This window comes from Podarcis tiliguerta (genome assembly GCF_965153285.1).
Source record: "Podarcis tiliguerta genome assembly, chromosome: 7".
Taxonomy (NCBI): Eukaryota; Metazoa; Chordata; class Lepidosauria; order Squamata; family Lacertidae; genus Podarcis; species Podarcis tiliguerta.
The window spans coordinates 1,856,697-1,867,915 of record NC_139540.1 but is presented as its reverse complement, the minus strand read 5'-3'; the positions used below and the strand labels follow the sequence as shown (position 1 = coordinate 1,867,915).

At 52.9% G+C, this 11,219-nt stretch overlaps 1 protein-coding gene across 3 annotated transcripts in view; it reads right to left on the bottom strand.

Moving 5' to 3' along the window:
* Nucleotides 1-325: 325 nt before the first annotated feature.
* The window catches only part of CPSF1 (cleavage and polyadenylation specific factor 1), a 40,214-nt gene continuing 29,320 nt past the window's right edge, over nucleotides 326-11,219 (bottom strand). For all 3 annotated transcript variants that reach the window (XM_083448998.1, XM_083448999.1, XM_083449000.1), the window contains exons 24-38: nucleotides 10,973-11,062; nucleotides 10,720-10,863; nucleotides 10,371-10,523; nucleotides 10,082-10,198; nucleotides 9,852-9,942; nucleotides 8,879-8,963; nucleotides 7,621-7,762; nucleotides 6,200-6,352; nucleotides 5,205-5,381; nucleotides 5,030-5,096; nucleotides 4,632-4,679; nucleotides 4,117-4,272; nucleotides 3,238-3,367; nucleotides 2,166-2,304; nucleotides 326-549 (exon numbers count right to left, since the gene is read on the bottom strand). In XM_083448998.1, the coding sequence (XP_083305124.1) occupies nucleotides 502-549; nucleotides 2,166-2,304; nucleotides 3,238-3,367; nucleotides 4,117-4,272; nucleotides 4,632-4,679; nucleotides 5,030-5,096; nucleotides 5,205-5,381; nucleotides 6,200-6,352; nucleotides 7,621-7,762; nucleotides 8,879-8,963; nucleotides 9,852-9,942; nucleotides 10,082-10,198; nucleotides 10,371-10,523; nucleotides 10,720-10,863; nucleotides 10,973-11,062 (1,740 nt within the window). In that variant the 3' untranslated portion in view covers nucleotides 326-501. The remainder of the gene's footprint in view (nucleotides 550-2,165; nucleotides 2,305-3,237; nucleotides 3,368-4,116; nucleotides 4,273-4,631; nucleotides 4,680-5,029; nucleotides 5,097-5,204; nucleotides 5,382-6,199; nucleotides 6,353-7,620; nucleotides 7,763-8,878; nucleotides 8,964-9,851; nucleotides 9,943-10,081; nucleotides 10,199-10,370; nucleotides 10,524-10,719; nucleotides 10,864-10,972; nucleotides 11,063-11,219) is intronic.

The window sequence follows — 11,219 nt, the reverse complement described above, 5'->3', positions numbered from 1 at the left end:
GTTTTTACGCCTGCCAGGGGTGCTTTAGTTGTGACCCCTGCATTGCTGTTCTACGATTCTGTGAACACTGTGGGAAAGGCAATCCTGGGACAGGTTTTTGGTGGCTGTGCTTTCTCTTGCCCCCCGCAACCTGTGGACACAGAGGAACCACACCACCTTGGCAGGCGGTCCCAAACATATGAAGCCATGTCAGCCACCTTCTTCCTCAACAGCAGCAATGAGTTGCAGCCAGCCTCTCTCTACTACACCCCCCCCCCCTTGCATTGCACAAGATCTCGCCGGTGCAGCTCCACAAACCGGTAGCCCAATCACTGCGAGTTCACAATTTCTTTACAAATCCTTGCCAGTTTTATAAAAACACATAACTGAGAAAGAGTCCTGTAGCCCAGCCAGGAAGACATTACAAACATTGGGGTTCCAATGGGGGGGGGTGGCAGACAGGGAGGCTGGGCCGCCCCCTGCAGCCAAATCAAGGGGCGCAGTTGCGGGGAAGGGGAATCCTTAGAAATGAGCTGTGACGCGATCGATCTCCAGCAGATCTTCCAGGATCTGTAGACAGAAGTGGGGGAAGAGGGTCATTAGGAATTGCCCAGGAGGGAAATTTCTCCCTTGCAAGGAACTTCCCTTTGAAAGACGGTCTTCTGTTATGGCGCAAATCCTTTAGCCCAGGGGCTCCCAATTAGGGGTCCAGGGATCGGTGGCACCATCCCTTGCCAGGGACTCACTCATCTTGTTAATTTCACAGTGAAAGCCACAATAGTGATCCACGGATCACCCAGCCTCTGCTCGTGACTAGTGCTTGCTTGCTGGAAGGGGGAAAACTGGGAAATAGTTGCTGGATAGCAAGTGAGCTGGGATTGGGCACAAACTTCTAACACAGTTCCTTAGGGCTCTTGCAACTGGATGGCTGGGGAGAGAGAGAGAGAGAATGCAAATGGGTTGCTCCATGGGCAGGGTCCACATTATTATTATTATTATTATTATTATTAATAATTTTAATGTAAGGGATCCCTTCCCCTTGTTCCTTGTTCCTTACTTTTTAACTGAAAAGAACTTCTAATTGCTTTCAACAACTATCAGGTTTTGAGGAGTCTCCCACTGCTTGGAATTGGGTTTTCAGTGAATCTTGCCTGATAGGTTTGGGGGTTCGTGGTTCATCTTGGAAGTCCAACAGGGCAAACAGGTAAGCAAATTGCCACTAGAATAAGCAGAACAGCCCACCCTCTGATTATTTAGTTTAGTTTAGTGTTAGAGCTGGGCGATTCTTTGTTTTCAACACTGTGATCTATCAGCAGCTGAATACCATTATATGGTGATATATCACAATGACTGGAATTTGTCTCGGCTTCTTCTTCCAAGGCCCAGCCCGACACAGGGAGCGGATCCGGATGCCTCTCAGGCTAAATGGCGAGCCGAGGAGTATTGATCCTTTGCAGAACTGCTCAGCTGGGGTGTGGAAGAGGCCTCCCGTTCCCCAGCTGAACAGCTCCAGTGCCTCAGAAGGCAGCCTGCCCCCCAGCTGAAGGAGCCCAATGCTTCTCTGGTTTGCATATGAGCAGGAGAAGCATTGGGGCTCCCTACAGCTGGGGGGAGGAGCACTTTAACGGAGCCCCCCCACCATCGCCGGCTCGCACAAGCCAGCAGCAAGCTGGGGGCTCCGTTAACTGCTTGATCAAGGGGAGTAGAAACTGCGCAGTAGAGCAGTTTCACAGAGCCCCCACCCTGCTGCTGTTTGGCTTTGCACAGGCAACTACCATAGAGTTATCAGAATATTCAAAAGTAGGGGGTCTGTGGCTTAACTTTTGCAAAAGATGGGGTCCTCTGTCATTAGCTAATTGGGAACCACTGCCTTAGCCAACCCTGACAGGCGACAAGAGCCACCTGGGAGTGGAAGAAGCCCAAGTATTACAATAATAACTGCTACAAATCCAGCTCGGCACAAGTGATTTATGCTCCTGATAAGAACTAAAGGATCCCTCCCTCCCAAAGGCTGCTCTCAAGGCCACTTGGGTTGAAACGCCACCCAAGCAGTTTTGCAAGGAACACCGCAGAAAACCCCTTGAGACAGAGGCCGGCTTTCTCACAGCGCAGCAGGCACACAATGCGCACCTTGCCTGCTCTGGAGCCGGAAGCAGCTCCTGGCTCTTCGCCCCCGCCCCACTCACAATGTCCGGTGTGGTGCCGATTTTCTTGGCCAGCTCGCTGCGCTCCATGGTGCTCAGGTAAAGGTAGCGGTTGAGCAGCTCCCCGTCCAAGACGTTGCGCACGGCGTTCTGCAAGATGCGCCGGTCCATGTGCAGCATCCTAGGGAGGGGCAGGAGGAACGTGAGAGGAGCGCTGGGGTCCCTGCCTCATTCTGCTGGGCTCCAGCTCCAGCACGCAGCATGCCCACCAATCAGGAATGGCGATGGGCTTTGTAATCCTTTAACCAGGGGTCAGCAACCTAAGGCCCATGGGCCACAAGCGGCCCATAGGGGTCATTTAACCGCCCCATGAGCTGCCCCCAAACCAAGCCGCCTGCTCGGCAAGTCCCCGGGCGCTGCACTAAACCAGCGCAGTGCGGAGACTCGCTTCTGCGCAGGCGCCACAATCCAGCCCACAGAGGGATCTCCGCTGGAGTGAACCAGCCCAGGCGAGGTAAACCTTGCCGACCCCTGCCTTTAACATCCAGTAATAATAATAATAATAATAATAATGAATTATTATTTCTACCCTGCCCATCTGGCTGAGTTTCCCCAGCCACTCTGGGAGGCTTCCAATTGAGCGTTAAAAACAATACAGCATTAAATATGAAAAACTTCCCTAAACAGGGCTGCTTTCAGATGTCTGCTAATCTGATCTTATGTGTGACCCATAACCCAGGGGTGAACTTGGCAGCCAGCCTGCTTATCCCACATGTGGACAGACAAGGTCTTCTGCTCCCCAACCAAGTCACCCATCGGCTCTGAAACAGTCTCTCCCTGCGAGGCCACCAGCCCTCCCACGGGCAGATCCTGCCTGCAGGAAATGGTGTGGAAGACGCAGATGGCATAGTGGCCCATGGCGCTCTGAAGATAGCAGTATGTGCAGAAGGGGATTGCAGAGCCCGGCTCCCCTCCCACCAAACACAGGCACATAAATGAGACTGTGGGTGGCTCTTTCCTCCCCTCCAACAGTGCTCCTCCTCAAGGGGCACACAGGGGGGGGTCAAGCAGGGGTAGAGGGACTTGAAGAGGCAGGGCCCCAGGAACAAGCTACCTGAAGGCACGCGGGTTGAGGCCGGCATGGTGGGGCAGCATCGTGGTCAGGGCGTTCTGCAGCATCAGCAGGCGCCGGTAGGTCTTTTCTTGCATGGGCAGCAGCAGCCCAATCCCTCCATCAAGCGTGGCTGGAGGGGGGAAGAAACACCACACACCCCCTTCAGAGTCAAGGCTCAAGCGGGTGCCTTTGGCTCCGAGAGCATGAACACGTTTAGCCACCTGGATTTCCCCACTCACATAAGTACACCATGGTTTGCACGTAACACCAAACTGTGGTTTGTTAGAACACCCCAGCCCAGGAGGCTAACCATAGTTTCTGTTCCGGCAACAAACCACCATGTGAGGCCATGATTGACCGTCTCTGGCTTCTCAACCTTGGCTTGTTGTAACTCCTGGTTGGCATTATTTCTGAAGCCCACAGCATTGCTTTTGCTTAAACCGTCATTCGGACAGCCCAGCCCAGCCCAGTTGCTTGCTGAGCTACAGAGGAACATGGAGAGAACAGCTGGGGGAGGAAACCAAGCTCTGGAGAAATAAACCATGGCTGCTTTGTTTGTCCGTGAGATGACTTGTGCCTTGCTGAAGAAACCATGGCTTGGCATTAAGTGCAATTGTGTCAGCAAGCTCTTGAATGGGAAACTCAAAATGTCACAAGGGTAGGTAATTTCAAACTCATTCCCAAGGCATAAAATTGAGCTGTCTTCACACAAATGTAAAGTCCTTTCCTTATTTATATTCAGCCGCCAACACTCAAAAATAGAATACTGGATTTTACAACAAAACCTTCCCAGATTTTAAAATCTTAGAATTTGAAATTCTAAACCTTCGACTCTGGCCAAGATGACTCCCCGGGTGTCTCCTGCAGAGGCCCCCTTACCAAACCAGGTGATGTGCTTGTTCTCCCATGCAATGGATTTCTTGGTGGGCCCCTCCATGGCCCCGCGGCACGGGGTCCTCCAGAAGGCGTTGACGTGGGCTCCCACGTGGAAATCGGCCCTGCGGAGGAGGCGCATCCCCCCAAAGCTTTCCTTTGCTGGAGACAAAAGCAAAGAGGTGGGTGGGAGGGAAGGAGGGAGACAATGAGCCTTCGCCCTCTGGGTGCTGCTGAACTACAACTCCCATCAGCCCCAGCGGAGGGGTGGCTGGAGGGTACCAGACTGTTGAAGGCGGCTCAGAGGCCATGCGGTATGTGGGACAACGTAGGGGCTTGAGCCGGTGATCCAGAGAAAGCCCACCCGGCCCAAACATCTCTTTCCAAAAGCCACAGCCCTCCTTGCCAACAGGAAGCGCCAATATTCTTGTTCCCCGAGACTAGGAGTCACCTGATTGATGGGAAACAGGAAGAGGGGCAGATCCAATCTCCCCAGAACAAAAGACAAACTTTGATCTCACCTTCTGGCAGATACATGTAAACAAGGAGGTTCCGGTCCCTGTCAGACACTGCAAAATAGAGTAAAACAGATCAATGATGTAGCCTGGCCGTGCCAGAAACACAGCTGCCCCTTGCTTGGGGGCTTTTAAACAGAGATTGGGTGGTCATTTTGGCTGCATTGCAGAGAACTGGACTAAAGAGACCCTTCCAATTCTACAATTCTGTATTTTGGCTTGTTCCAAATGCAGGGGAAAGGGTTTGCATTGTTCAAAACGCAGATGGGCCACCACCTTGTAAAGCCTGGACATGGGTCTGAGTCTTCCCCAGCCCCCAAGGCCAGCATCCTGGGGCAGAGCCAAGGCTGCTGGACTGAACCCTCCTGAAGGGGCTCCCCCAATGCCACGCTCAGGCTGCTCACCGAGAAATCCCAGCTGAGCGTTGTCCACCATGAAGTCCACGCTGTAAACCTCCAGGGGTTTGGCGTCCTGGAGGCGAGAGAGAAGGAGAAGTCAGGTGGGGCAGGGCTCAGACAGGCCCATTCTGCTCTGCCCCACACCCTGCCAACCCTCTAGAAAAGGGTCCACGCCCCATACCCGGCTGACGAGGGAGAGAGTCTTGCTCTCCTCCTGGTAGCGGAGCAGGGAGATGCTCTTCATGAGGTCAGCTGCCAGGATGAAGTTCTTGACGCTGATCATCTGGTGTATATAGAGCTGCGTGTCAATGAAGGCCATGCCCGTCAGGTCATTGTCCTTCAAGCTCCATAGGAAGATCTGCAGCAGGGAGAGAGACCAGGGCTCAGCCCAGGCAGGGGGCAAGGGAACAGGAAAGCCCTTCTCCCCTCCTCATCTCTCACGTCCCATTTATTTGCTTACTTAATTTCTTTACCGCCCTTCATCCGAGGATCACAGGGCAGTTTGAAATATAAAAACTCAAAAATGCACAACACAGTAGCAGACAAAAACACAAGATGATGGTCACAGGGTCTGGGTTGGTTCTTCTCCCCATCTTTCCATTGTACCATGTTGCTGATGTCTTTCAGCAATTCCTTTTCTAAACCAGAGAAACATCACCTTGCCAGCCCTGCAGGGCACTTCTGAACTCTAACCACCCCTTTTGATTTGCGCTTTATCGTCATACTGTAAAGCGCACCCTGGAAAACTCTCTGAAAAGCGGCACAAAAAGCTTTTACCTAAAAGAAGTAATGGAAGAAGAGGTCTCCTTTCCAGACACCCCCAAGTCTACATTCTATAACGAGTCCACATCACAGAACCATCGCCTTGCAGCCTGGGGGTTACTATCCTGTTTCAACTTGAGGTGCTCAAACTACCTTCCGTAACTTCCCAACTTCATGCGCCAACATCATGCACACAAACACAATATTATGAATTAACTCAACAGGAATAATTGCAGCTCCCTGACGGCATACTCATAACCGCCTACGTAAGTCAGAATAACCTACACTGAAAGGGCGACAGAAGGTTCCACCCCAAGGATGGCTGTGGAGCGTTTAGGAGCAACAAATCCACATTCTACACTGAATAAGCCCCCGAGAGCGGCATCCTACCCGCCTCTTCCAGGCCCTGCTCACCTTCTGGCCAATGGCTGAGACCAGGTAGCCGTTGCAGTGGCAGAGAGCGGTAACAGGCCCCTTCTGCTCCTTCTCGTACAGCACCTTGAATTTGTTCTTGGTCAGGGGCTGCCCAGGCTCTGGAACCACTTCGATGATGTCCATGATCAAGATCTGAGGGCAGGGGAGCCAGGGAGGGAGAGTCATCCTACATAACCAGGGCAGTTGGGCTTTGCATTGCTAAACTAAAAACACCCCCTTCCTCTGTTGCAAGCTGGGAGACCGGGGACTTCTTGCAATAAACAAAATACTAAATGAGAACTGCAAAACTGCAACTGTGCTCATCAGTATAAGGTGCCATCGCACCAGGTAAATGATTCCAGCGTCATATGGTGGCACACTGAGTGAGTGGATTATTACTATAATTTACTTTTTCAATTAGCTGGCACAGAGCAGAACTTTGCCTATTCTGTTTTTGAGCCTTCAGGTCTTTGCCTCCCTTCTCCATGCATCCGCTGCAGAACCCAGAACACATACAAGACCCTCTTCAGAGCACAATGGAAAACCCTGGAGGTACAAACAGAGTTTTCTAGCCCCAGTTCATAAGTCTGTAGTGTGATGCAGCAAAAAAGCTAATGCTATTCTAAGCTGCACCAACAGATGAAGGGAAGTCATAGCCCTGCTCTATTCTGCCTTGGTCAGACCCCACCTGGAGTCCCGTGTTCCGGGCACCACAATTTAAGAAGTATATTGACCAGCTGGAACGTGTGCATAGGAGGGCAACTAGGATGATCAAGGCTCTAGAAGCAAAGCCGTAAGAGGAACGGTTGAAGGACGTGGGTATATTTAACCTGGAAAAGAGGAGTGAGGGGATATGAGAGCCATCTTCAAATATCTAAAGGGCTGTCACATGCAGGAGGGAGCAAGCTTGTTTTCTCCTGCTCTGGAGGGTAAGACTTGAACCAATGGACTCAAGTTACAAAAAAGATTCCCACTAAACACCAGGAAGATCTTTCTGATGGTAAGAGCCGTCTGATAATGTAACGGTCTCCCTCGGGAGGTTGTGGACTCTCCTTCCTCTGAGGTTTTTAAGCAGAGGTTGGATGTCCATCTGTCATGGATGCTTTAGCTGAGATTCCTGCATTGCAGGGGGTTGGACTAGATGACCCTCAGGGTCCCTTCCAACTCTACAGTTCTGTGACTGTGTTCCTTTGATCCTGATGCCACCACTCATCCCAAATTGGGAGAGGCTGCCAGCAAAACATGCTTTTCGCCAGATGGATGAATGAGTCCAACGTGTCCAAACTGGGGAAATCTGGACCAAGGACTAGGCCTGTGAAGGCAAGAGGCAGGAGATGTGGGAGAAGGATGGGTGGAACTGTGCAGAAGAAGCCCCCAGCCGTGTTGCCTCTGGTTCAAGCGCCCAGCGTTGTCCGACTCACCCGGCCCCTGCAGGTCACCTCCTCGCCCTGCATGAGGCAGGTCCCCACAGCGATGTAGCCCTTCAGGCCCGAAACGGTCTCCTCACTCTTGAGAGACACCGTCTTCATGCAGGTCACGTGCTCCCACTCCTCCAGGTCGATCCTGCAGATTGAAAAAGGGCAGGAGAGGTTGGAGGAGGAGCCAGGCCAAGCTGCCTTCTGGGTGCCCCAATAATAATAATAATAATATTTTATTTATATCCCGCCCTCCCCAGCCGGAGCCGGGCTCAGAGCGGCTAACAACAATAAAAGTAACACAACATTCTAAAATCAATTCATTTTAAAATCAATTCAGAATCAAATTAATGGCAACCATTGGGCTAGAGTTCTGTGAGGATTGCCAAAGGAAGGGGTCAGGCTGTGCCTTGGCCAAAGGCCTGGTGGAACAGCTCCATCTCGCAGGCCCTGTGGAAAGATGTCAAGTCCATCAGGGCCCTAGACTCTTGTGACAGAGCGTTCCACCAGATCGGAGCCATGGCTGAAAAAGCCCTGGGTCTGGTTGAGGCCAGCCTAACCTTCCTGTGACCCGGGACCTCCAAGGTGGTTTTGTTTGAAGACCGTAAGGTCCTCCGTGGGACATACCAGGAGAGGCGGTCCCGTAGGTATAGGCCTTTAAAGGTCAAAACCAGCACCTTGAACCTGATCCTGTACTCCACCGGGAGCCTGTGCAGCTGGTATAGCACTGGGCGAATGGGATCCTGCAGTGAGGACCCCGTAAGGAGTCTTGCTGTGGCATTCTGCACCCGCTGGAGTTTCTGGGTCAGTCTCAAGGGCAGCCCCGCATAGAGTGAGTGTAGCCTCTGCACCAAGAGAAAGGCAGCCTCTTCCCCTTCCCCAAGACTGAATGAAGCGCCCTTAGCTGGGGCCATTGTTTTTTGCTCTTCCTTAGTGGGTTATGCAAGCTGCTGTTCTGAATAGTGCTTTTTGTAGGGTAGGGAACACTGGGGGACTAAGTGGGCAGAGGCCCAAAAACCTTGGGGACCACTGAACTAAAGCTTTCCAGCTTTGCTTCCAGGACGCATCTGAATGGCCCTTGAAGGCAAATGGATGCTGGACCAGGTGGTCCTTTGCTTTGATGCAGCAGCAACCACCAGGCTCTCCTGATATTCCACACCTGGAACCCAACCAGGCACCAGATCTTCCCCACCTGCCGCTGCCTGGGAAGGAGCTTTCTTGGGCTCCTGCTGCCACAAGCCCAAGGGCTGAGCACCCTCCTCACCTGGTGTTTGGAATCGTCTCCCAGCTGACCGGAGAGATCAGCTGTATGGAAAAGGCCTCCTGCAGCGGGTGCATGTAGCGATCATCTGGAGGTGGGGATCAGAGAGAGAGACAAAGGGAGAAATAGGTATGCAGCTGGCATCACCATCAGACCCAGCTGGGCGGAGAAGGGGGGCACAAGGGGCCATGGCTCATCACAGAGAGCGCACGCCTGCTTTGGCTGCCCAAGCATCTCCGGTTAAATATCAGGAACCAGGGGATGTGGAAGACCAGTATGTTTCCGAGCACAAAGTGCTCAAAGTGTTGGTGCTGACCTTGAAAGCCCTAAATGGCCTCCGTCCAGTATATCTGAAGGAGCGTCTCCACCCCCATCACCCAGCCTGGACACTGAGGTCCAGCTCCGAGGGCCTTCTAGCGGTTCCCTCACTGTGAGAAGCCAAGTTACAGGGAACCAGGCAGAGGGCCTTCTTGGTGGTGGCACCCGCCCTGTGGAATGCCCTCCCAGCAGAGGTCAAAGAGAACAACAACTAGACTTTTAGAAGACATCTGAAGGCAGCCCTGTTTAGGGAAGCTTTTAATGTTTCATGCATTACTGTATTTTAGTGTTTTGTTGGAAGCTGCCCAGAGTGGCTGGGGAAACCCAGACAGATGGGCAGAGTATAAATAATAAATTATTATTATTATTATTATTATTATTATTATTAATTATTATTATTATTATTATTATTATTATTTCCCCACCTTGAGACCCTGGAGAGCGACCACCAGCCAGAGAAAGCAAGAATGTTCTGGAGGGCAAACCAAGGGGTTGGGTGGCCCTTTGTGGTGGAAGAGAGAGGAGTCCAGGGCCTGTCTCCCTCCATCTCGCAGCCCAACCTCAAGACTTGCCCAGCACAAGGGGCCGACTCTTTAAGTCAAAGACCTCTCCTCCGCAGAGAGGAGGCGCCGTTTTCCAACAGCTGCGAGCCACCCACCTCGCTCGATGGTCTCAAATTCCTTCTCCTCGCCCGTCATGCGGGGGATCCTGGTGCAATGGTTGTTGATGCTGGTGGCCACCGCGTAGACCTGCCGGAGGGAGCAGATTCATTAAGGCATTTGGGGGGGGTGTGTGAGTTGAGCAGAAGGCCTTGTTGTGACAGTGGAGGACTCCACTTCCCCACCACCGATAAGGCCCTGCTGAAGGTCCCGCTCCACACAGCCCTACCTTGGACTCCACGTGGTAGGATACGTAATGTGCGGTGCAGCGTAGTGGGATCTTCCGGACGGGCCATGGTGCGTCGTAGGAAAGGTAGGCAGGCAAGACGCTGATGCGCAGCTCCCCCTGTAGCAGAGGACACAGGCAAGGCCTCGTTCTCACCTGCAGACAGATCTGCTTCTCTCTGCAGCAGCAGCTCAGGTGCAGAGTGAGCTGCCTCAAACATAGCAGGCAGAAGGCAAACGAAAGAAATAAGGCAGGCATCCCACCCGAGCGTCTGTCGCCAAGCCAGACCTACCTGCCGGTTGAAGTAGAGGAAGCCCTTGGGGCAGTTGACGTTGTGGAAGGGGGCAAAGGACTCGATGGGGCCGTCTATGGTCATGGGGTGCAGGCGTAGAGCCCCCCGAGACGTTACCAGCAGCCAGTGTGGGGAGGGGCCACAAATGAACACCTGGAAAGAAATGCAAACACAATCAGGACCCAGGGCTGCACGTGAGCACAGCCTTCTCCTGCGCCAGGCCAGCAATGCCTGCTCTGGCAGGCAGAGGTTCCGCAAAGCCTCCGGAAGAGAACGCCCTTGCCCAACTCCCCAAAGAGAAACGCTTCTCCTGAGAATCTCCCAAGGATGACTCCTCCGCGAGACTCACCCCGGAGTATCCATAGATATCCTCAAAGTAGCGGAATCGGGCAACCCGCCCCCTGGCAGCCCCCGATTCCTCTCCACCCGCGCCGTCCGGCTTCTTCTTCGACGGCCTGGGCTTCTTTTCCCGGAAGTTAATGTTATGGGGAACCTGATTGGAAGGGAAAGGGCGTCAAAGGGCAGAAGGAGATCAGTGGGGAAGCCTGCAAGGGAGACAGCAGCGCTCCAGTGGCCTGGGGAGAAGGCAGAGCGGCTCTTACCTTCTTGAACCGCACTTTGAGGTTGGTCTGGCCCAGCTGAGAGCCGTGGTTAAAAGCTTCGTAGATAAGCAGCTCTTGGTCCACGTGGACCTGTCAACAGGGTGGAGAAATAAAGTGAGCCTCACCCTGTGCCTTGGCTCACTGCATCAACAGATTGAGCACTCTCAGGCCATGGGGACACAGCTCATTGTTGGGGCAAAAAGAACCACAGTGCCAAGGCCTTGCCATGACCCCGCCTTGTAGCCCT